Source organism: Manduca sexta, chromosome 17 (genome assembly GCF_014839805.1).
Source record: "Manduca sexta isolate Smith_Timp_Sample1 chromosome 17, JHU_Msex_v1.0, whole genome shotgun sequence".
Lineage (NCBI taxonomy): Eukaryota > Metazoa > Arthropoda > Insecta > Lepidoptera > Sphingidae > Manduca > Manduca sexta.
This window is the reverse complement of record NC_051131.1, coordinates 13,885,084-13,910,101: the sequence shown is the minus strand read 5'-3', so window position 1 is coordinate 13,910,101 and position 25,018 is coordinate 13,885,084. Positions and strand designations below refer to the sequence as shown.

The window sequence follows — 25,018 nt, the reverse complement described above, 5'->3', positions numbered from 1 at the left end:
TTTTGGGATTTGAAATAAATAAGTAATAAAAATATAATAAAATAAATTTAATCTTCTCTCAAATAATTAAAAATGTCTACAAAATTATCCACTTAACAATGTCGTAGGAGATCATTTCTCTGTTCTAAATAATATTTTTTATTATCCGCAGAGGAAAGGTGGGCCCTGCGATGATCTTCGCGGCGAGCTTACGATTTCCGTGTTGGCTTGTAAAAACTTTTGAAACGCCTCCGACCCTGTTAAAAATCTTTGACTAGTTCGTGAATAACATTGACTGTTCATTTCTGATGTGGTTGTTTGGTCGTCGGGCATTGTTGTTCTAGAACTGGAAACAAAAGCAGAAGCATTAATCAAACTAATGAAAGTGCCAAATGAGTGTTATGTGCCCCCTGTACTCTACCATGAAATTCCATGGTTGGGAAATCATAATTCATCCGTTGATGCTATTTTCGTACTTTATTATTATCAAGAACCTATGCTTAGTCGCTGAATATTTATGTAGACTTGAGTGCCAAATGAGTGTTATGTGTCCCCTGTACTCTACCATGAAATTCCATGGTTGGGAAATCATAATTCATCCGTTGATGCTATTTTCGTACTTTATTATTATCAAGAACCTACGCTTAGTCGCTGAATATTTATGTAGACTAGATGGTTTAATTTACGTACTTTGAAAAATCCAGCAGACAATCTTTATCATAATAAACAGAATACTCTCTAATCCTTCTGATAGTATCGCCGTTGTCGAAATCAGTTTCGTAGTCATATTCATAAAGCTTCTCTATAATGCCATCCTTATCCTTCACGGTCCACACACACTCTCCCGGCAGGCCCTTTAGCTTCGGCGCATCAGACACTATGGGCACCACGCTCTCATCTCCATGTATTTCTGTAACCCTGGTATCATTACACCGCGGCCAACTCCTCGTACTATTCACTAATATCTCTGGTTCATCTGACATTTCCCAACGCGATCTAGTGTTTCTTGGCCGTCGACTGTTTTGTAAGAACTTCTGTATTTCTGATTTTACGTCTGAATTCAATAAATTATCTCTTGAGCTGACTATGAAGCGACTGCAATAGGCTTTCAGCTCAGTGTTTTTCGATTTGTATATTTCATTCATCAATTCCATGAGGTTTTTTTGGACTTCTTCTTTCTCTTTCGTTAGTTTCCTTACGCGAGCCTTGAGAAACAGATTTTCTTGATGAGTTACCAAGTATAATTGTTGGAAACTGACATACCTAGATCTATTCTCTTTCATTTGATTTTGCGATTGTGCTATATGTCGCATAAGCCTACTTTTGGCTAGACTTTCAAGTTGATATTGCATCCTTATATTTTTATTTTCATGTATCGCTGAAATAAGTAGTTGCCCTAAATTCTTTCTTTCTTCTCCCAATTCTTTGAGTTTTTTTAATAATATGAAATTCACGGTATTTAATTCCATCTTTCTTTGTTTTAATGTTATAAGAGCATTGATTAACTTTGTAGACAATATTCGGCCTATGTTCCCCAAAATTTGGTAATATTTCAATATGGAAACACTGATGCCAATGGCGGTTTCATTCAAACTTAATCTTACTTTGTTCAAGAAAACTGCTAAATTTACTTTACGAATTCTGCTTTTCGCGAATAAAATTATTTCCGTCTTCCTGTTAAAAATCGTGACGGCTAACGCTCCAGCGAGAAACATGGAGCAATGAAGGACAGCGATGCTGTCGTGTTTAAATCTATTTCTGTGCTCTAGAATCTTCTCTTTAGGAATTGTAGTGTTCTTGAATATTAACCCAAATGGTCTAGCAATGGAACCTGCGAAAATACAGGTTTATTATAATATATTTAAAGTAGTAATCGATAATAATTCCAAGAAACAAAAGGGCTAGGTGGATTATGTACCTAGTTATAATGGCTTAGAACAAAAATAAAAATATTTTTAACACTTATTGAATATTTTTCCTCATACTTAGCTATTTTTGTATGAAATAATAGCATACCTTGCTCTGCGTTTTTGTTTATTTTTATCATTATATCTCTACAGCACACAGCGACCCACATGGCCAAAGACAATCCTACTAACCACTTAAAAGCAATATACATTGCTTACAAATTAGAGATAATGTATATATTTCATGTCCTGTGCCCTCAATGATAAAAGTACCGTGAATTTATATTGATGAAATGAAAACATATTTTGTCGCCGTACAAAAGCTGTGACTGAGTGACATTTGATAGTTTCGATCAAAGAGAATTATAATGTTTCGATATTTTATTTTTTATTATGTACCTACCAGTTTTAGTATACTTATCGAAATGCAGGACTTTACTACTTCAACTCTAACATAGTTTTATATTCTCTTTAACTTCGACATTGCAAGATTTAACTGTCTAGTTTATTTGACTCTGATTGGGGAGCTTTGATGAATGTTCTAGCACCTATACCCCAAGGGTAAAAAATGCCTTTACAATGGAATAATAATTTCTAACTACCCTCCGAGTTCTGAGTTTTAATATTTCTCAAATAAAACGACCAAGGCTATCGAAACTAAATACTTCACATTAGTGGCATTTGAGTGTTTCGTTGGTCTATCACCACTTACGATTACAGTTGTAGGCCGTGTGTCTATTTCAATTGTTGATAAAATTTTACGACTCTAAATAGATTGATGATTCATTGTCTATAAATGTCCTAGTGTCGACTTCCGCAATTTATTTTATAATTCTGAGATTAATATTGTGTAACAAAAGAGTAATCAGCAATAAGGTGAAATCGGCTAAGTTCGGTCAAGGAGTAAGATTGTAGAACACAAAACTATTACTTAGTACTCAGCTAAGTAAGTATCTAGTTATTTTTATTTTTTGCATTGCTCTATACATCGCATTGTCTGGACTTCATCTTGATTATGTGGGCCTTATTATACGGGCTCTAGAATCTCTTATACCTACGTCGGAGGTAGTCCGAAGTTATCCTACGAATGTCCGATCTTTCCTAAGAATTTAATTTTTTTATAAACATATTAAGTATCCCCTATTGTTACACAAGGAGAATCAAAATTAGAGAATTTCTTATGCCACCCGGTATCCCCTGTCTATCGTAAGAGGTGACTAATAGACACACGGCCTACAACTGTCCATTGGAGGGTCGCGGGCGGGTGGCAAGAGGCCGTCCGGCGTTCGTGTGTGGTGACCCCCGGGAAGGACGGCAACGTGAAAGGTAGACCTCATGTCAAGGTCGTCCGATGTTCCCATCAAAACCGGGGAAATCAACGTTGAACAAAGCCTCCCCCCCCTCGAGGCAATTCTTATGCTCCCGGTGTCCACACCGAATGCACGTCCATGCATGGGGAGACATGTGTCGCGACTCTAGGCACATAGTCAAATGTGTACTTATACCACATGGTTGTAAGTTCACATTGATGGCTATAAGGGACTCGCGAACATTTCCCCTTTCCTTGTCCGCTCCGTCCATCCTAAGATGGCCCTTTCTACTTCCAAATTTTCCTCTCCTAATTTCCTATTAGGGCCCTGCAGTCACTAAGCCAGGGGGAACTGGTATCCCGTTCGCAGGTTTCCCTCGGTGTTGACTGCGGGGTCTGTAAGGTGCGTTCGGGTAAGATCGGATACAGTGTAAGATCGTATCACGAAAAAAAATCACGAATCTATGGTTATTTTTTAGCTTAAGCTACATAGGCGGCTACGCTGTTTCGCCCTATATACAGTTGACGCTACGACCAAAAATATATGTCTTGTGTGCAGTCAAACAAAAACGGTGGATTTCGCTCTTCATAACATTTTTGAGACTTCTATTTGATTTTGTGGACCTTATCATACTAGCTTTAGAAGAGTTATTAGAACGAAGTTCGAACTTACCCCAGGAACGTCCGATCTTTTCTAAGGGTTTTAAATTTCTATACAAATATTATCACCTATTTATAAGCTTGCACAGAGAGAAGTGAAAGATGATTAATGAAACAAAAACATAAAATAAAATAAACATTTATTTAAACTAATTGTCACTAATTCAATCTTTAACTCTAAGTAATCTTCTCATTTTCACTTGTATTGCTAGCCGTAGTAACTTGAAGTTCTTTTTATACCATTCCATATTGTATGATATATGTGCCTTCCAGTTCTTATCTAAGAATGCCTTATAGAAAACACTCATTTCATCCGCTGTAAGGTTTTGTTTGCCTTCTGGCAAATTTTTCTTTAGGTAATCTTCTCTTTCCTGAAAAAATATTATATTATGTTTGACTATTGTATCAATATATTATAAACAATATACATAGATACTATCATGTCTCTATGCTATAGGGGTAGGCAGAGACTGTGGATTGACACTTTTCTCAATTATGGCACACACTTATATTTATACCATATATATCATAGGCTTAATGACAAGATAAGTCTATAAACTTAAGGTTTACATTTAATACATTTACTTTAGCAATGATCTTTGTTATATTGTAGTGACATTTTTATACCCACGAACATTTGCCATTTTAGATACTCAACAATTGTATGAAAATAACAAATCTCCAAATCGATTACATACAAATGAATTTAAGGATTACATAAAAACAAACCTGAAAAAATCTAGAGTTATGTTGAGTCCAGAAGTTCTGGTTCCATTCTTGCACTTCGCTCCTCATATTCCTGTACTGTTTTTCTAATGTTGTCTCATTTTCAGGCTGTTTGAACACTATTCGTCTTAAATTTGATACAGGATCCGGAGGGCCTACCATATCTGTAGTTATCTTCTTGGGGTTAGGCGGCTGTATGGATTTTGATTCAGGTGTAGTGCTAGTCTGCCTTGGCAATACGTACATACATATTTTCTGCCTGTTTACAGTCACAATTCTACTGGATAACATGATTTTATTTTTGAATACATTTCACTACGCAAAAAGAAAATTGTTTTGTCAAAATCAGCTGTCCTAAAAGTCAAGTGACATTGAATCTGACAGTTTTGAAAAAAACTCAATTCTTTATAATAAAATTATTTTATTGTTAATAAATTGTTAGTTATATAAATATTCATACTTTTATTGTATTGAATCAAATCTATTGTTATCATAATAAAATTATATTTTCTAAGCAACTGGAAGTGAATGAAATAACTGAACGCGCCTTAAAATTACTGTCATGTGTCAACGTTGTCATTTCGATTTTTCCATTGCCGAATTATGTAAAAGTGTGTAAAGATTTTATTTATTTGTTTTAACGAAGATTAGTCAATTTCCATCGTGAAAACAACAATATAGCAACCTTTTACGACTTAGAAAACTTAAAATGGCGCGTGGAAATAAAAACGAACCTGAAGATGACTATTCAGCGAAATTGGACATGTGTCTAACCGACGGCATTGTAAAGACAGGTAAGTAATAAATTAAATAACGTAAAGCAGTTTTATTAGAGGTGTTAATTGAAAAGCTATATCCCGTTTCCTTCAACTCTTTTGATGTGAATGACAAAATATCCTATACATACTTTGTAAATCACACACGAACTAGACTTAGTATTCTAAACCAAACTCTATGAAAAGGGGGATATTGAATTAAGTTTAACACAGTTATTGTTAAGAAGTTTAGATCCCATAACAAATATATTCATTCATGTGTCCAGCGTAAAATCATGTAAGAAAACATTAATGAATTTTTTGCATTTTATAAATTAAGTTGTCATTCAATTTCATGATTTCTTGTATATAAAGCACTGCTAGATTAGATAAGGATCCAATGTCTGGATTAAAACAATAATATACTAGCCAGAGAGGCAAACATTAGAGTAGAAGACAGATTAGAATTTATTAAACAAAGCTCACAAGTTTAATGACTAATACAGATTCCTTAATGCTTGAAAATATCGATTATTGGTGTATCTATTACAATATTTTAGTATAAGGGATATTAATTAATATCCATTACAAATTAGTTTCATACTTGTACCCAATTACTTTATCATTTATTTTTTTTTTATTTTTATTTCCAGGCAGTGGTGTTCTCATCGGAGCTCTGACCTCAGTCTTGTTCTTCAGACGGAGGAGGTGGCCCATCATCGCCGGCATGGGTATGGGTATAGGTCTGGCCTATGCCAACTGCGAGTTTGAACTGAACTCAAAGAAGAAAAATGCTGCATAAATTAATTTACAATAAGGTCTACGGTAACCAGGTAAATTGGCAAAGTGGTAAATGGAATGAATGGGGATATGAGGTTGAATAGGGGCCTTGTAACTATTACATACATCATACTCGGCCTGCCACTTACAGAGCATTTCTTTATGGCCCATGAACATATTGTAATAAGCCCACCTGACTCAATAAAAGAAATGAATCTTCCCAAAAGTCCTTTTTAATTTAATTGTGAATACTAGACTAAAATTTGTAAAAAATCTAAATGTATTTTTAAACACTTAACTAGTTCAATTAATTTACATTGGCCTGAAGTACCATAACTAAGACGACTTTGTGGCCAGTGTTAAAAATGGTTGAGTACAACTGATATAGATGGATTGTCAATTTTTTTTATTTAAACATTGATTATAGAAATTTTTACATGAATTGTCTATCCATTAGATATGTGACCTATTTTCACCCCCATATCCCTATTAGCCCCATTTAACAGTAACAAGATTAGGAACTATAAACATTGTGTTCATGTACTATTCTGCCCAAAAAATATAATAATTTGCATAATCTCATGTGATAGTCACTCCATTTCCAATTTGTGGAAATTGGCAATTTCATTTGTACGACAATTCTGATAGAGTACACTAGTTCGCGGTTAAGAAACATGCATATAAAAATGTAACTATACAATTATCAATATACTAATTGGCAATGACTAGGACTTTGTATATTCCAGTGATGTGTTATTTGTAGCTCATTGCCACATATATTTTAGTGTGTCGTATTTTTTATCTTTTAGTACTTTAGTTTCGTATTGCATGTGCAAAGATATACTTAATGTTTTTATTAGAATGGTAATATGTTGTCACTTGCTTTGTTTATTACCACAAATTTTTAAATGAAAATCTGAACTTTGTTTACAAGCTGCATATATTCAATCAAGTTTGATTATAACAATCAATTATATCTTATCTCATTTCAGATAGAACTTTGATTACAAAAACGACGCAACTGAACTGCCAGTGACAGTAACATCGTCAGTAGATACTGTTTAGAGAATGTTGTAATTTTGTTGTACAAATAATTATTTAATTATGTAATAAATGCTGTTTATTTATCCATAATATAGTTCTTTTTTTTTATTCTGGCACTCCAGAACACAAATGACCTATGTAAAAATATATTCAACATTTTGTCAATTTTCTCTTTTATATGCATACATTTTTTGCAACTACAGTGAGCGCCAAAATAAGCCCCCATTTATTAGACCATTGTTGAACTCACCAAGTGTTATTATAATCCTCTGCCTAAGGGATCCATGACCTTGAGAAAACCAGTTTCACTTAGCTTACTTAATTTGGCATCTCAGGAGTTGACAGTTAAACCAATCCATTGTCATGATAAAAAAATGAGGCGTTGTTTTGTTTCCAAAACACGTTAAATAAAACACGCGAGTAAAGAACAATAATTAATATTTTATTGTACAAATTGATACTGGAATTAAGATAGAGGATAGTTTAGTTCTTAAAAGTAAAAATAATACAATATTGTTAAACATTTAAATACAGACAAAAACTAACAACCCATATACAGACACCCATTTGGTGGAATTAATTATACATTGTAACAAATACATTTTACTGCAATTGTGATTGGCAACACACATATTTTAGAAAAACCCTTGAATGAAGAACAAATGCTTTTGAAAAAGAAAACATGCGTTCTGGCAACACTAGCCTTCTGTTTTTAAGTAATAATCTATTTCCATTTTGTTTAGAATAACACAAAGTTTCCATTAGTTACGTTCCCAATTTACCTTTAACCCTCGTTTAATAAATTCAAAATAACAAAAATAGCGACATACACATTGATTTTTCAAACAAAAATAACAGAAATTCCTGAGAGCCACAAAATACATGTCTTTTATCTTATTAGTTTTTTATTATCTTTGTTTCTTGCCAGTCTGCCTGTTTTATTCAAAGCAATGGGTTTATGGCAACACATGATCTTTTGAATAGTAAGAGTAAAAATCGGTACAGTCAGGATGTCTTATTCCGTCTATGTGGTATATCTGACTTTTTAACCGACTTCTAAAATGGAGGAGGTTCTAAATTCTAATGTATTTTTGCAATTAAGGGTGTTCTAATCAAACAACAACTTTGATAGCTGGGTAAGTAAACAAGGATTTTTTTACTCTGTCATATACGGTCATCATAGTTGTAGCAAAAGACGAATATCCACTTGTAGACGGAATAGCACCGCCTCACCTTACGTACAATAATCACGTAGAAGATAATTATATACAGATACAGTTCAAGAATTTAATCAGCGACGTAAGAGGAGTTTAGATATTTTTTTTTATTCGTATTATAATTTAACATTTTGGTTCAAAAACTACACATACATGGCAAGAATATTATTACCAAGACTTTTTATATTACATTTCCACATTGTGCCTAGATATGAAATAATACACACACATCCTCACCTCTATCCCCGAAGGGGTAGGTAGGTAGGTGTAACCAGAGCACCCACTTTTAGCCAAATGTTTTCTATCACCATATCAGGCACATATTCCAGTCTCCGGGCTGAAACTGAGCAGAAAACCTGAATAATACTTTGCCCGACCCAGGATTCAAACCCAGGACCACCGAGCGCTGCCTTCCTGCGCACGCAATCCAGCTACGCCACCGAGGCAGTAATCGACAACATAAATTATGTACATTCAGTTTAGATTTACTGTACAATAAACTCAACACATATAGTTTTCTAATGTAAATGAAGACATGGTTACAATTACATATAATATATCTATTTAAATATTTATTGTATGTTTATAAAAAGAGAAAATAATCTACAGTTAATATTATCATTAGAATATTTTAATGATTAACATTTGGTACAACATTTGACTAGCATTTAGGTTTGTGACACCCGAATATAGAGAGGCTAAGATCGCCCATTGCGCCGCACATTCTATAGTCAATAATAATTTATAGACATGATTTTAATAATAAATAATTAACTTATTAAAATTTCTTATTATCTGTACTCCCATTGAAGTGGAGTGAATGTAGGGGAAAAACGAAGAAAAAGAACAAATAATATTTTAAGTAATTAAAAAAAAATTACAGCAGGAATAGACTAGGAGAAATTCGAAATACTTTCCTTGAGAGTCGCCAAATTATCCCTCCTGAATATTTGTTTATTAACCACATGACCGGCTTCTTCTTTGTTTGGTATACTATGCAAAAAGATTTTAAACATAAGGTAATAACATACTATCCTTGTATATTAATAAATTAAAAAATATGCGACGCAATGAAATCAATCCACAACCTTGTTTGACACAGCGCGTGCACAGTTCCGTACATTGTAGTTGATACTTCACACTGAGGTCGTTTTTGCATTCGCCATTTCAGAAAATGAACACATTGAGATTGTTCTTAAACTTTATACAGTTTCTATAATTATGCAAAGCATATAAATCAATAGCAGTTGTTCATTATTGCAGTGACAGGTTGATTTATTCTATAATATATAGCTGAAGTCTTTGTTTGTGTGAATCTCAGGTAACACTGGGTAAATAACATGATTGCCGCGGATTACTATCTATGTGTGCATTCTATAACGATATCGAATATTTTTAATATTGAAAACTTGTGATTTTTTCAAATTAAATCTAAGCGCAACTTATTGCGTTCTTTTAATGAAAAAGGGAACAGTATAATATAGTGTAATAGGACCACAAAGTCGTAAACCCTATAAGAATCAGAAAGTGCAAACTATTAATTTTTGTTTCGCGATGGACATTGTTCGTTTAAAAACATTTTTAAATACACCGCCCCTATGCCTACGCATTGCGAAGGCTCTCATACAGTTACCACTGAGAAACTGACTTATTATCATAGCATTGCTCCGTACTTAGCTAAGTGACGTTGGTGAATACAGGTCAAAAACTCGTTAGTTGGTTGCAACCTACATCCAACAGTGCATAAAACTCCGACGCAAAAATCATTGTATGTCCTACGACCCTTCAAATTGCAACATCAGTGACAAAACATCAATAGGGGACCGGACTCATTTTTGTTCTTTATTATTATCAAATATTTACGTTATATAAATTAAAACACAGAAAGAATTATTTAAATCCGGTAAAAAATCAACAAGTTATAAGTCTTTTAATTTCGGTAGAAGGGGTAAGTAACAAGAAACAGAAAAGAGGCGCAATACCCACGTGTGACGTCATAGGGCATTACGGCGCGTGCGAAAGAAAGAGATGAAGCGATATCCCCATTTCGCGCCCACTTCGGCACATAGTAATATCTGAAATATAAATTACTGGCTCATTTTTTAACCAATTTTAATGCAGTTTTCGCGGGAGGGTTTCTTTTTCGTATTATTAACCACTACATATAGAATAATGTACAAAATCAAACAAAGGCCGGTCCCCTATTCATGTATTTGTATATTTAAATTTAATACCGAAGACTGGTAAACATTTGCATTTTTTTATAACACAATCAGTAGACAACAGATAGGAACCGTGTCCATTTGCATGTTCCACGCAGCGTTTATGTAATCATCGACGATTATTTCTAGGATATTTCTAGCAACAATTTTTAATGTACCAAATAAAATTTAAAGCAGAATATAAGGGTATACACCAGTGTACACTTGATCTTAGTTAATTTTTTTATTGGCGGTCGAAATAACGTAGCGGGAGGCTCGCATAAGGACAGGGTCCTTTAACAAATAAATACCTAAATATAAATTTACTTTACACTGATCAATAATACATCTATATCTATAAAGATAATACATTGTTTATACACCACTCGTTAATATTTAAAAACAAAACATATCTCCAATACATTACATTTACTATAATTTTTATTTTGTCATAGCCATATTTTTTCTTAATCATCACTAGCATAATATTCTTTAGTCCAGCATTCGTTCATCAAAATGCTATAATTGGATTATTATTAATGCTATTATTAAACTAGAATATTTACTATAGGGACTTCACAATCTCGGTAATGTTGAGGTATCAGGTAAGAGTTGTTTCCAAACTCCTCCCTCAGAAGGTACCACATCTGTAGACTGCCTGAGCAGATAATGGCTGCTCATGCAAAGAGCAGTATAAAATAATCGTCTGTATATTATTCAAAGGTTAACTGATAAGCGTTTACACTTTAGTTATACAGCTTTTGTCTTGCTCTGACGAGTGACATTTAACGCCAGAGGAAACGAGACAAAAGATATCATAACTTAGGCAGGCACATTTATTAGTAAGGCTCTAACTGTAATACTGCCTTACACATAATTTTTCCTCATAAATAACAGACCCAAACATTGTGAAAGACCCTTAATAACTCCGTAAATCTGACACCATATTAATTTAAACTACATTATAAGGTCAAATATCAGTCCTCAGGTCCCAGAATCACATTTCATTCAGCTCAAAAGAGACTTCAAGACTGACTTTACCACGAGCAACGATAACCGTTAGAGAGGCACTATGCTAGCCTAATGAGAAATTTTGACCTTTGAATTATAAAGCCCAAAAATTTATAAAATTGGGAATAATTAAAAAAAGTCATGGCTGCGTTAATACTGAGAGGTTTTATAACAACGTTAAATAATGTAATATATTTCTCAATTTAATTATTATTCCCAATTTATAATAAAACGTTAATACGAACTGGGATATTTGAAAATCTATTTTTTTTTTTTTACTAAATGATTTCATGACAAACAATTGCTTGAAAAAAGTGAGTGTAGAGTGAATAATGTAGTTCATAATGTTAGTAACAATAAAAATTTTACTCGTTTTGTAAAAAATACGTTAGCTAAATAATAATATATAATATTTTTGGCACAATATTTTTCGGTCTTATATTTAAATATTAATGCCATAAAAAAATCAAAATCCAATAAAATAAAACTAGCTTTAATTTTTTTTTTCTATAAATAATTTTATTTCATAATGAACCCTGTTTTGGCAGAATAATTTGTTTCCTTTGTCACCAAAAAAATAGACGTTCCAATACACGCAGGTCGTATCACCGCTCTTATAAAACCAAACCAAAGAGGTCAATACACAAAGGCTATCTCACTCTACATAAATAATACTCGAAAATTCTAACGGCAATAACCGGGCAGTATGTTTCCTTAGACGACAAAAACAAAAATTAACAAAATAATACAACACTACCAAAGTTTTAGTCATGTCATGGTTTTGAATGTGGCGCAGGCGCATGTGGCCGTGCTGGCGCAGTTTATATATCGATAAAAAAATTGTAAATAAATTAAATTTCAACACAAGTGGAGCCGTTTTTATTGCATTTACCAATTTTGTCTATATTTAAGGATATACATAGTTGGAAGATGTGACAATAACCTTTGAAATGGTATCGGTGGGATATTCTTGCTATGTCATGTCATGATGCATATCTTGTTATCGATACCGCCACCTGGTGTTTAGAAATGAATAACAATAATTTAGATATTCAGCAAGCTCACAAGTAACAACCCTTTTAATACTGTGATAATAAAAGATAATGTTATTATTAAAAAAAAATCAAGAATAAACCCTCAAACTGCGCCAGCACACACAGCGTCCAACGTTTACAGGTTAAAAAGAACTGACCGGAAGTGTCGTCGACGACGCCTCGACGCGAACACCGGCGATCACTTGCTCGTCATGTCCGGCCAGTAATTGACGAAGTAGCGGTGCGTGCTGCCTTCAAAGAGACGGTCCAGCCAGTTCTCCAGACCGTCTAGAAGGTTCTCTACAAGTGGGAAGTAAAAAAATAATTAACTTAGATCTTTTACAGTAGTTTAATAAAAATCTTGATTATTAGATACCCTAAAAATGTATTCTTAAAAAATGCATAAATCTCAATTATCGCCGTTATGTTCAATAGATTTATTTATATCAAGCGGACTAATGTAAAATCTAGCATGCGTACGCTACATGTTATCAGCGTGAAAAATAAATATAGAATGTATATAGTTGTAGTTGATTCACTCTCAATACGATGAGTTCGTAAGACTGGACTAATTAGTACGTATACCAGGTATACGTAAACACCGGTGATATGTGAAGGGTGGTTGATGATGATGTACGTACCCTGCAGCAGCACGGGCGGGTCGGGCGCGTCCTCGGACGAGGAGTCGGGCTCGGTGTGGAACCCGATGAAGGCGCCCGCCTCCGGGTCGCCGCACCGCCCGCCCAGCGACCGCGTCATGCGCGTCATGCGCTGGCGCAACACACACGTGTTAAATATAATATACAATCTACAACGGATTGGACAGTAATAGTACAGATTGATAATGGAAATTACCTACAGGCGGCCATTATACTAATCAATTAGTGTCAATAAACAAATCAAAGATACATGCTTAAATGAACTTAATTATTGAGACTCGAATTTAACCATTTGTGTCTTTTGTATTGTCACTGGTAGTAGAATATTTTCATACGCCCAGCTAGCGGCCACCGGACACAGGGTGTAGAACGCGCCTTAGTGGCCGATATAAGCGTGTCTCTTTCTGGAATTAGCTTGTATATATCCGATTTCAAACCGACCAGCATAATTGTTTCAACTGAAGGATAAATGTCTCTCGTCAATCAGCTGTCTGCCTAGACTCCACTCAACTTACCATCAGGTGCAGAAGTTGATATTTTTAAGTCTATTTTTTTATTGCCTAATAGGCAAATGTGCAAGCGCGGCGGTCCGCCTGATGGTAAGCAGCATTCGTCGTCCATGGACTTTGGAATGCCAGAGGTATATCAAGCCGTTGCCTACTGGGAGGTGAGCACTATGTTAAGCCTCGTTTAGGGGACAAGTCATAGCACTTGGATATAACAGTGAAAAAAATTGAAAAACTACAGCAAATAACGAATAGACAGAGGCGCCGGCACTGACCTTGTGCGGCTTGGTGCACTCGGGGTGCTTGGCGTGGTAGATGCAGAAGTACTTGCGGTGCGGGTTGAGCGCGAGCACGGTGCCGACGCAGTTGCGCGCGTTGAGGCGCAGCTCGCCGCCGCCCAGCGACAGCTCCAGCACGCGCCGGAACCACGAGATGTTGCGCTCCACCACCAGGTACGCGAACACCAGCGTCTTGTTCCTGGATATGCCACGAATTTAGTTTATAAGGGTCTATAACAACAATCAAAAACATCATTTATTTACTCAATGTTTTTTAAGCACCCTTTATATATCACACTTGTATATATGATTTCAAATTGGTTAGAAACACTGGTGTTTTGGTAGGACGTTAATTCCAGACTATATTATTTAGTCTTTTAAAATGCGAGCTGCTATAACAATAAAGTATGCTCAATATTTATTGGATATTTGGACACTATGAAAATGATTACAGTTATATCAAAGTTTTCTTACAATTTGCAGGTTATTGTAAATTGGATATAGTCAGGGAGCACAAGAAAAGAGACCTATATCTAAGACAATATTCAGTTATTATCGCAAATCAAATAACAAAAAATTTGTTCCACTGCAAAAAATTCGTGGTCTACACGTGCGTAGCATTTTAGGATTAGCCTGTAAGTATTTATTTTTTCAAACAAGCCGGCATAATTATGTCCCCCCCCCCCCCTTCGCCCAATTAGAAAGAAATTCAATGTTAACCTTATTTTATATGTGAAAATAAAAAAACTACTTTGTGAATCTTTAATGACAAAAAAAGCCGTCCTTCGTCTGTTAACACTGTTTGGATCCCACTCATCAGGGTTCATTTTTTCATGCCCTTACAAAAAAAAAATACTGCATGTTTGCAAATCTAGAACAACATACTTTCGGTACGGCCACACAATCCTGTGGAATTTGGACAACAACTGCACGCGGCTTTGCATATCCACCAACAGTACAATCGTTCGACAACCGGGCTTCATTAATCTGAAAACATAATATTAACCATTGGCGACGCTAGCGACGCTAGAACGAAAATATATTTTTTTAGAATGTATTCATTTATTAATTTTCAAAGCTATATAACTAAGGAATCTTTATCTACATAACATTGTTAGTTGTATGATAACTAGTTTTTTTTTTATTTACTTTGAGATGGTTTGAATTAAGTGTCAAAACGTGATACCTGACAAGCCCGTTATATTTCTCCGCTCGTAGCTCGTGCAATCGTAGTTCGGATTGCAAATCGTTGTTGTTACGTTTGCCCATCGCATTCTGCCTTTTCCTTTCCTCTTTTTGACGCTGCACTGATTCTTCTTCGATGCGTCTGAATACATACAAAGATAAATTAATGCCATTGAGATTTCACTTAATAGAACTGGCTCTGATTTGGACATGTATCGAGCGGCATCGTAGTTACGCATAAAATCAAAATGGGTTCCGTTATGAAAATGGGCGCTCGGCGCGATTCCATGTACGCCGAATAGTGATGCCGCTCTCCGCATTGTTTTGTGTCGGGTAACCTGTCTCTTTCTCGATACGTCTGTCTCGCTCACTCGCGGCGCGCGACACCGCCGCCCACACCCGCCCGGCCACACTACACTACACTCACATGAGGTACGCCATGAGGTACCCGACGGCGAGCACGAGCGCGACGGTGGCGAGCACGGAGAGCGCGGAGAGCGCGTGGTGCGAGCGCAGGGCGCCCGCGGCGCGCCTCGGCCCAGCTCGCGGCGCGCGACACCGCCGCCCACACCCGCCCGGCCACACTACACTACACTCACATGAGGTACGCCATGAGGTACCCGACGGCGAGCACGAGCGCGACGGTGGCGAGCACGGAGAGCGCGAGAGCGCGTGGTGCGAGCGCAGGGCGCCCGCGGCGCGCTCGGCCCAGCTCGCGGCGCGCGACACCGCCGCCCACTACACACTACACTCACATGAGGTACGCCATGAGGTACCCGACGGCGAGCACGAGCGCGACGGTGGCGAGCACGGAGAGCGCGGAGAGCGCGTGGTGCGAGCGCAGGAGCGCCCGCGGCGCGCTTCGGCCCAGCTCGCGGCGCGCGACACCGCCGCCCACACCCGCCCGGCCACACTACACTACACTCACATGAGGTACGCCATGAGGTACCCGACGGCGAGCACGAGCGCGACGGTGGCGAGCACGGAGAGCGCGGAGAGCGCGTGGTGCGAGCGCAGGGCGCCCGCGGCGCGCTCGGCCCAGCTCGCGGCGCGCGACACCGCCGCCCACACCCGCCCGGCCACACTACACTACACTCACATGAGGTACGCCATGAGGTACCCGACGGCGAGCACGAGCGCGACGGTGGCGAGCACGGAGAGCGCGGAGAGCGCGTGGTGCGAGCGCAGGAGCGCCCGCGGCGCGCTCGGCCCAGCTCGCGGCGCGCGACACCGCCGCCCACACCCGCCCGGCCACACTACACTACACTCACATGAGGTACGCCATGAGGTACCCGACGGCGAGCACGAGCGCGACGGTGGCGAGCACGGAGAGAGCGCGTGGTGCGAGCGCAGGGCGCGTTCGCGGCGCGCGACACCGCCGCCCACACCCGCCCGGCCACACTACACTACACTCACATGAGGTACGCCATGAGGTACCCGACGGCGAGCACGAGCGCGACGGTGGCGAGCACGGAGAGCGCGGAGAGCGCGTGGTGCGAGCGCAGGGCGCCTGCGGCGCGCTCGGCCCAGCTCGCGGCGCGCGACACCGCCGCCCACACCCGCCCGGCCACACTACACTACACTCACATGAGGTACGCCATGAGGTACCCGACGGCGAGCACGAGCGCGACGGTGGCGAGCACGGAGAGCGCGGAGAGCGCGTGGTGCGAGCGCAGGGCGCCCGCGGCGCGCTCGGCCCAGCTCGCGGCGCGCGACACCGCCGCCCACACCCGCCCGGCCACACTACACTACACTCACATGAGGTACGCCATGAGGTACCCGACGGCGAGCACGAGCGCGACGGTGGCGAGCACGGAGAGCGCGGAGAGCGCGTGGTGCGAGCGCAGGGCGCCCGCGGCGCGCCTCGGCCCAGCTCGCGGCGCGCGACACCGCCGCCCACACCCGCCCGGCCACACTACACTACACTCACATGAGGTACGCCATGAGGTACCCGACGGCGAGCACGAGCGCGACGGTGGCGAGCACGGAGAGCGCGGAGAGCGCGTGGTGCGAGCGCAGGGCGCTCGCGGCGCGCGACACCGCCGCCCACACCCGCCCGGCCACACTACACTACACTCACATGAGGTACGCCATGAGGTACCCGACGGCGAGCACGAGCGCGACGGTGGCGAGCACGGAGAGCGCGGAGAGCGCGTGGTGCGAGCGCAGGGCGCCCGCGGCGCGCTCGGCCCAGCTCGCGGCGCGCGACACCGCCGCCCACACCCGCCCGGCCACACTACACTACACTCACATGAGGGGTACGCCATGAGGTACCCGACGGCGAGCACGAGCGCGACGGTGGCGAGCACGGAGAGCGCGGAGAGCGCGTGGTGCGAGCGCAGGGCGCCCGCGGCGCGCTCGGCCCAGCTCGCGGCGCGCGACACCGCCGCCCACACCCAGCCCTGCGCCGCCTCGTCGCACAGCTCCTGCACCAACGACGCCCTCGATTAAATGCTAAGTGATAAGGGCGACAATCCCACAACAAAACATACTCTAAACTACAAATCCACTGACCTTGACATGCGTTTCATACGCCAACACCTCATTGGGTTTCAACAGCCGTTTGATCATCTGTTCCAGCGCCCGCTTGGTCTCGTTCAGCCGCTCTTGGTACTTGAGGAACTCGTCCCTGCGCGCCGGGTCAACGCTCGCATTGTCGTTATCAGCTGATTGCTCGTCGCACGCGTGTGTGCACATCGGCCATGTCTCGTTCAGCCACTCGTATTGGATGCGCGTAGGCTCCTTACGCCATATTATGACGATGCGATGCTCTATTTGAGACGTATCGATACCTACGAAATGCAATCATTATTAATACACAGCGTGTAAACCATTTGAGAAAATAAATGATAGTGTTGCTGAGTCCTAGCACAATAAAACAAAACATTTAATAAAAAACATAAATTGCAATGTAACACAAGTAAAAGATCAGCTGATATGCGAGGTCAACGACCTCGAGCGGTCAGCACGCCTTAAAACATACAGTGGAGATTCCTCACCGGATCCATTAGCGAGCGCGTGCACGAACTCCGGCTGTTTGTGCGTGTAGAGGTACGCGTAGTGCGCGCGCTCGGGCGCGTCGCGGGCCAGCGCGCGCAGGTGGCGCCGCGCCGCGCCGCCGCCGCCGCCCACCACCAGCACGCAGCACAGCCGCCGCCGCGCCGCGCGCCACTCCACCGGGCACACGCGCTCCAGCACGCTCTGTGGACACACAAACACACACATTGTAACAATGAAGCAGAGTGACTTGGTCTGTACCATCATATACAGTGTATGCTGTCTGCACTGTTCAATATTTAGACCCTGTATAGTAGTAGTAAAGCAATATCGTACGTTACATCAGATATTGCTTGCAAACAAAAGAATCAACACCAAAAACAGCGCTAAAAGTATGGGATTAAATAATCTTAAACACAAGGAGATTTCCACTTCAGCCTGCAGCATAGTTCTCACCTGGGAGGACAGCCTGGGTAGCGTCAGCAGCTGCTCCGGTTCAATGAGCTGGTGCAACGTTTGCGTGGGGATCTCGGCGGTGCTGACGCTGGCGGCCGGCGCGGCGCTGTCCTCCTTCAGCAGCACCATCGTGTCCACCTGCCGCGCCACCTTGTACCGGGCCGATACATTCTGTGTGTCCCGGGACGTCATATCCACGAAACTGGTGGCAAAAGTTGTGGTCAATCAGACTAAAGTAGGAACGATTGTCCATAAGACTTTTGAAAGTATGGGAAGTCTGCCAATCCGTACTAAACCCTTTCAGCAATAGAGGGCCGTATCCAGCAGTATGATATATGTAATAAAAGATTGGTTTTATGTAGACTAATTGTCTCACCATGAAATCGTAATCTCAACGACTCTCATGCGCATGCGCATGGAAGTACTACACACTATCACTCTGCGATTTCTTACAAATACCACACCACCACAATACTCACCCAAAAGCGACTCGGTCTCTATAATGGAACGCGATAATAAGATATCGCAGCCGGATGGTGTGCCGCTCCTCGAAGATCAGCGCCTTCACCTTATTGTCCTCAAAGTCGGACACGAATGGCTCCACGTTGCTGTTCGTGATCGAAGCCACCATCTTATATGGAAACCGCCAGCGGATGAAGTCTAGGAACAACATACCGATCATGAGTTTGGGGATTTTTTTTTGTTGTTGTAAGGGACCCATTTTCTATACCGGGGCAAATCTACCCCGAATATGGGTACGAAATAATATTTGAGATTTTCTTAAACCTTTAAATATCTTAAGGAAATTAACACTTACCCAAGATCTTGGGCAGCGACGACAAACTCTCCTTATATATGTACACGTGTTTATCCAGGACGAACGTGAGGCATGGTACACCGTGGACCCCCACCCTCCGGGCCAGGCTGGCCTCATGCCCGGCGTGGACCGTCGCCATGGTAACGCCGAGCGGCTGCAGCGCCTCCACCAGCCGCCGCCACGCCGCCGCGTTGCGTACACAGTCGAAACACCAGTCAGTATAGAAGAGTACCACTGCTGGGGTGTGCACGCTCTTCTCCACTATGTTGTTCTCGAAATGTCTAAAAAGGAAAGGTTTTATTAAGAACATCTTATATTTATAGTCATCACAAATACCTATTCTTTACTGTGGAAATTTATAAAATATATTTTGATTGATTTATTCTCAGGATCGATCCATAAATAACCTATCAGTTTTATTTATTTATGATGATAGCCGATACTTCAATGTCGAGAAAATATTAACCAATATTTTTTTTATTACTGCACAAGACCTAAGAATATAAACAGTGGGCTTCAAATATAATATCGATCATTAAAAAAAATTGCTCACATAAAGTATACATTTCACTTTATATACTAATAGCAAAAAGTATCGGCTACAGCACACTCGACTCTACATAAATGCAATTAAAGGTCATTTTAGAATAAGAGACCATTTTAGCTTACCGTGCCGTGACAGATAGTTTGTGGAACAGCGTGATGTCCTGGTCCTGGGTGCGGAAGTGCGTGCCGAAGAACTCCTCGAACGGATCGCTACTGGAACAAGACATATCATAACAACGCTAGTGCAAAAATCATAGATGAGTCCTCTCAGTCGCCCGCACGAAGTTTGTTAATCTAACGCATTGATTTCCCAAACTGGTCCAAGGGGCCCCCAGGGGTCCACGGGAGACTTGACGGGGACCTACGTTGGCGTGACCAAAAAATTGTGCTTTCAAATTCGTGTACGAAAATTGATCTGGATTTGTTAGTAAAGATCTAAAATGTTGGCTTGACTTCACCTATCAATGTAGACAGATAATTTAAGAAGCTCAACGACTGTTCCGTTAAAAAACTTGCATACTCTAGGTAATATGGTAGAAATTTTGCTGCAAGTGGTCCACAGGGACCAGCAAAATTTTGAAGACGAAAAAGTTTGGGAACTTCTGAATTCCAACGCAAGGATGGGGCTACAAACCATTCTGGATTGGACAGCGTTGACGTATTGAGCATCGCTCGTCCGAACTTATTCGAATTAATCCTATGATTTAAATCCTGCCTCGGTGGCGTAGTTGTATTGCACGTCCGGTACAATAGCGCTCTGAGGTCCTGGGTTCGAATCCCGGGTCGGGCAAAGTGATATTTGGGTTTTTCTGCTCAGTATCAGCCCGGAGTCTGGAATTTGTGCCCGATATGGCGATAGGCTCGCCCCCTATCACGGGACGGAACATACTTGGCGAAAAGTGGGTGCCCTAGTTGCGCCTCTGCATACCCCTTCGGGAATAAAATGCGTGATGTTATGTATGTTATGTATTTAAATCCTTACTAAATTCTCTGCTCACGCGAACATTTTACGGCAATACATCCTAATCTGGAAACTAAAACTCAACTACAACAAAAATTAACAGAAAAATAATTAACCCCTGAAGCAGCATCGGAATGTTTGCCGGCAAACATGACAGCTACATGACATTTACGTGTGACACGGGAATATAACCTCATTATGTAGTATATAAGGTTATATTTCCGTGACACACGTAAATGTCATGTAGCTGTCATGTTTGCCGGCAAACATTCCGATGCTGCTTCAGGGGTTAATAAGAAAATATTCCTTTTTGAAGTCGTAGCAAAAGGCACGGTTACACGCCGCTGGGCTTTGATCAATTTACCAAACATGCTCGTGCGAGCAACAACTATTTTCATTAAATAAATACACAACACACACATACATACATTTAACATTACGGTACTCAGGCATCTACAGTGTTATACACTACGAGGGTCTGGTCAAGACAAATATTTGTAGATCATACATATCTATCAAACAATATTAAAATCCGACTGTTGAGATATACTTATTTGACGATAAAACGAGCCGCGAAACGATCCCCAAAACTGACAATTAAAATGTATATAATCTAAAAACACATGTAGATAAGTTGTCTGGATTCAGAATTTGTGGCATGATGACTCATATCATATGATGAACACACCATCAGAAAAAATCTGTAAAAATTTCAACATGGTGGATAAATACTGTTGTGTAGAAATAAGCCTCCGCTGTTACGCTTGGATAGAGAATCCAAAATTATCAATCGTAACACCTTAGAATTAAATACTTCATTGCAACGCGTGCAGCCATAAAAGTAACGATACCACATCAAAATTTTAAATCGCCTTTAAACTTTCGTTTCAATATCAACAATCGTTTTTGCTTCACGAATACAAACTTCAAAGGGCTTACTTTATTTAGATAAAGAAAAAAGGATATTCGGTTTGCAATTAAAGTGGGGAAGCGTTGAACTTTTGAATTTATTGAGCAACTTCTTTTGCTGACTGTATATCAGTTATTTACTTCATCACGCGGCCAGTACTTGAATCACAGATGTTTAGGGAACAGGTAATGACTCACCGCGAATTCACGTTGGAATCTTTCGTGAATCAGTTGGAAACGTATTTATCCGATTACAGTGCTTACAAAATTAAATACTTTTCAATCAAGATGCGGATCTAGTACTTTGTTGATCGAGACGCACGAGTTTTATTTAATTTACGAAAGGCGGGACATTTACGATGTTACAAAGGAAGTATATTAATATGGGAAGGTAAGAATTAAGATCATTTAGTATGGATATATTTTGAGACCCTTAGGCAACACATACGCTTTTATCCCGAGAAAATATATAGCGGGACTTTTATTACGAAAAACTTTATCCAGGAAAAACGTGTAAACGCGGGCGAAGCCGCGAGCAAAGCCAGTTCTCATTTATGTACTTTTCCTCACGATTTTGCCTTCACAGTTAAAGCAGACGATAGTTGATAAACAATACAGACAGAACTTCGAAAAGCCAGAGCTGTGTGCGTTGGGTTTTGAACTTGTAGACCGTCGTCTCGGCGGTCAGTTACATTCCCAACTAAGCTATCGTGTACTGGACTATACTAGATTGAATGCAGAAATATTTGTTAAGTAGCGATTATTTGTTTTAAAATTCTCAGAGAATCCACACAGGTTCTCACAAAGAAAAATTATACATAAATTTAAACATTTATTTGTTAGTATGTAAAAAAGGTCAGATATTTCAACTATGTTTCAGCCAAAAATGCTGGAAACCTTTGGCCTTGATGAAAACATGTATTTGGAGCAAGAATTTGTAACAAAACAATTTTTACATTTCATATTAACATGATTAAATTAGTTTCACTTTATATGTCTTGTAATGATTTAATTGCTTATTTATAATAACTATAAAACCTAGAAAATGTATTGTTTTTGCTTCTATGCACAAAACTGTGGAATGAAACCTATTAGTTTTTGTATCATGGAATATAGTAATACCACTTAAACCCACAAATGTTTGTCGCATAAACACATCACATGCATACTAACTAAACAAACATACATGAACAACAGAAGGAATCTACTAGCAAGAATAGAGGTCGAAATTCCAACAGTCAATTTTGTCTATTATCTCTGGGGTATAATACGGTAATCTCAGGAGCTATAATATGGAAGTTAATCAAAATAACACACACATATCAATTGATAATAAAATAGAATTGGAAATCAAAACAAAATACGGAAATACCGTTCCAAGCATATAACACTTTCGCCAAGGGGCGGTGCGAGATAAAAAAATATTTAGGCAAGAAAATAACTCTTTAACGGTACTAGTTAGTTATCAACCATGATTCATGGGCAGTTGCATAAACCTTCGACACTACGAAACCGTGGGGTTAAGGCCCTGATAACCGACACCATACATCTACCATCACCAACACCAATACAAGTAAGCCATTTAAACCTTGTAAAGCCACACACAACACCCATCCATCAGTCTCAAACCTGAACCGCGCGTACTGGCTGTAGTCGTGGCGCGGCTTGTACATGTGCTCGTCTTCGTTGGTGATGCCGTACAGGTCGTACGCCTGCCGCCGCTCCGTGTCCGAAAGTAGTTCGTACGCCTGCTTGATCTCAACGAAGCGGGACTCCGCCGAAGGGTCTTCGTTTTTGTCCGGATGCCTGTGGATGGTAGTTTTTGTGTAATTCTGATGCGAATGTGTATAGGTGAAATTTGGTTTTGCCTGCCTTGGTGTCGTAGTTGTATTGCGTGCGCCGTACGACAACGCTAAATTCATGATTGAATAGTTATCAGTGTTGAATGGTCCAAACAACCTGATTCCTGCTGGCTTCCTTTTATGTCGAATTTCTGTAGCATCTAATTATCATTTGACTGCATTAATGCATTTTAGTGTTAGCAAATGTATTGGTATATTAAAATATGGTGTTCATGTATGTAAGAAACAATATAAAAACTGTTATACAACATCTGAATATATACTATAGGACAACTTTTGTATCTGGTGACCGTCTTATACATTTACTGTCAGTTAACATTTATTTGAACATTACAAAACTAGGCATATAATAATCTAATACTGTTACAGTTAAATAATTATTTGTGAAGTAATCTTTGTTTATACTGGCCTAGATAAGCCATAAACACACATGTGGTTAATGTCTTTCTAATTACCTCTTGAAAGAAAATAAATGAAGGTAATTTGTAATACATTATGATTAGTATAATTCTATTCAGTACATAAATTGTGTTTCGTAAATATTTTTCTCATCCTAAACTTTTAAATCAGAGTATGACTTTTAATGTGGATCAAAGAATTTTATTTGACTTCTGCTATCAGAAAAATTCTGTATGGATTGTCGATTTGAATGGATCAAATATTTCGACTGGGTAGGAACTTGAAGGATCAAAAGTCATAAAAGTTACTGATAAGGTTTACTTACCATTCCTTAGCTAATTGTCTGTAAGCTTTTCTAATATCCGAGAGACCCGCCTTGCGATTGATACCTAGGATCTTGTACGGGTCACCGATCTTCTGTGCAGCAACCAGGAAGCATAACGCGAACACTAGCAGTGCACAAAGCCATCGCCCCTTCCATCCCTTACATTTCCATAGCATGTTAGCAGAAAAAATGTATCTTCGACCCCGTAGAGAAAAAACCTTCAATTTATACCACATTCATGTCGATAACTCACAATTGACAACGGCACGCATAACTCATGTGTGGGTAAATTAGCACGTCTTTAAGAAAATGCTGTTATCAGTCATTTGTCCTAAAATAGAACGGCTGAAAATCCGTGAAATTGAAAATGTATCTTCATGAAAATCGCGAAATGTCAATCGGTATTGACCATAGAGTAATTGATTATTTTTATGCGCAAAACGCATAGACAAATATAATTTTCAGAAATTAAGTAAACTTGCCTGAATATTCGTC

The 25,018-nt window shown here is 39.9% G+C and overlaps 4 protein-coding genes across 4 annotated transcripts; 1 reads left to right on the top strand and 3 right to left on the bottom strand.

Annotated features, from left to right (window-relative positions):
• Positions 1-31: 31 nt before the first annotated feature.
• On the bottom strand, positions 32-2,213 carry LOC115442553. Its single transcript, XM_030167608.2, has 3 exons — positions 1,996-2,213; positions 670-1,810; positions 32-325 (listed from the first exon to the last, which is right to left on the bottom strand). The coding sequence occupies exons 1-3, from the start codon at positions 2,096-2,098 to the stop codon at positions 142-144; spliced, it is 1,428 nt and encodes a 475-aa protein (XP_030023468.2). The 5' UTR covers positions 2,099-2,213; the 3' UTR covers positions 32-141.
• Positions 2,214-3,978: 1,765 nt separating this feature from the next.
• Positions 3,979-4,936, bottom strand: LOC115442591 (COA8 family protein CG14806, mitochondrial). The gene is made up of 2 exons (XM_030167669.2): positions 4,585-4,936; positions 3,979-4,226 (listed from the first exon to the last, which is right to left on the bottom strand). The coding sequence occupies exons 1-2, from the start codon at positions 4,870-4,872 to the stop codon at positions 4,020-4,022; spliced, it is 495 nt and encodes a 164-aa protein (XP_030023529.2). The 5' UTR covers positions 4,873-4,936; the 3' UTR covers positions 3,979-4,019.
• A 195-nt stretch (positions 4,937-5,131) lies between these two features.
• LOC115442592 (MICOS complex subunit MIC10-like) lies at positions 5,132-6,172 on the top strand. The gene is made up of 2 exons (XM_037439746.1): positions 5,132-5,375; positions 5,990-6,172. Exons 1-2 carry the CDS (start codon positions 5,291-5,293, stop codon positions 6,136-6,138), a joined length of 234 nt encoding a protein of 77 aa, XP_037295643.1. The 5' UTR covers positions 5,132-5,290; the 3' UTR covers positions 6,139-6,172.
• Positions 6,173-7,581: 1,409 nt separating this feature from the next.
• LOC115442548 (dnaJ homolog subfamily C member 16) lies at positions 7,582-24,950 on the bottom strand. Its single transcript, XM_037439511.1, has 14 exons — positions 24,524-24,950; positions 23,567-23,743; positions 20,191-20,280; positions 19,522-19,802; positions 19,184-19,364; positions 18,705-18,906; positions 18,251-18,452; positions 17,766-18,043; positions 17,487-17,677; positions 15,253-15,393; positions 14,952-15,053; positions 14,064-14,265; positions 13,265-13,394; positions 7,582-12,923 (listed from the first exon to the last, which is right to left on the bottom strand). The coding sequence occupies exons 1-14, from the start codon at positions 24,757-24,759 to the stop codon at positions 12,823-12,825; spliced, it is 2,514 nt and encodes an 837-aa protein (XP_037295408.1). The 5' UTR covers positions 24,760-24,950; the 3' UTR covers positions 7,582-12,822.
• Positions 24,951-25,018: the final 68 nt, after the last annotated feature.

Bases quoted from the DNA above. Each gene is read 5' to 3' on its own strand.
- LOC115442592 (XM_037439746.1), top strand. From the start codon at position 5,291: ATGGCGCGTGGAAATAAAAACGAACCTGAAGATGACTATTCAGCGAAA. The intron at 5,376-5,989 runs GTAAGTAATAAA...TTTTATTTCCAG, and splicing joins CGACGGCATTGTAAAGACAG to GCAGTGGTGTTCTCATCGGA.
- LOC115442548 (XM_037439511.1), bottom strand. From the start codon at position 24,759: ATGTGGTATAAATTGAAGGTTTTTTCTCTACGGGGTCGAAGATACATT. The intron at 15,394-17,486 runs GTGGCCGGGCGG...GTATGTATTCAG, and splicing joins TCATGTGAGTGTAGTGTAGT to ACGCATCGAAGAAGAATCAG. The intron at 15,054-15,252 runs GTATCACGTTTT...TTATGTTTTCAG, and splicing joins AAATATAACGGGCTTGTCAG to ATTAATGAAGCCCGGTTGTC.
- LOC115442591 (XM_030167669.2), bottom strand. From the start codon at position 4,872: ATGTTATCCAGTAGAATTGTGACTGTAAACAGGCAGAAAATATGTATG. The intron at 4,227-4,584 runs GTTTGTTTTTAT...ATATTTTTTCAG, and splicing joins ATAACTCTAGATTTTTTCAG to GAAAGAGAAGATTACCTAAA.
- LOC115442553 (XM_030167608.2), bottom strand. From the start codon at position 2,098: ATGTATATTGCTTTTAAGTGGTTAGTAGGATTGTCTTTGGCCATGTGG. The intron at 1,811-1,995 runs GTATGCTATTAT...GTATTTTCGCAG, and splicing joins AAACAAAAACGCAGAGCAAG to GTTCCATTGCTAGACCATTT. The intron at 326-669 runs GTACGTAAATTA...TTTTGTTTCCAG, and splicing joins TGTCTGCTGGATTTTTCAAA to TTCTAGAACAACAATGCCCG.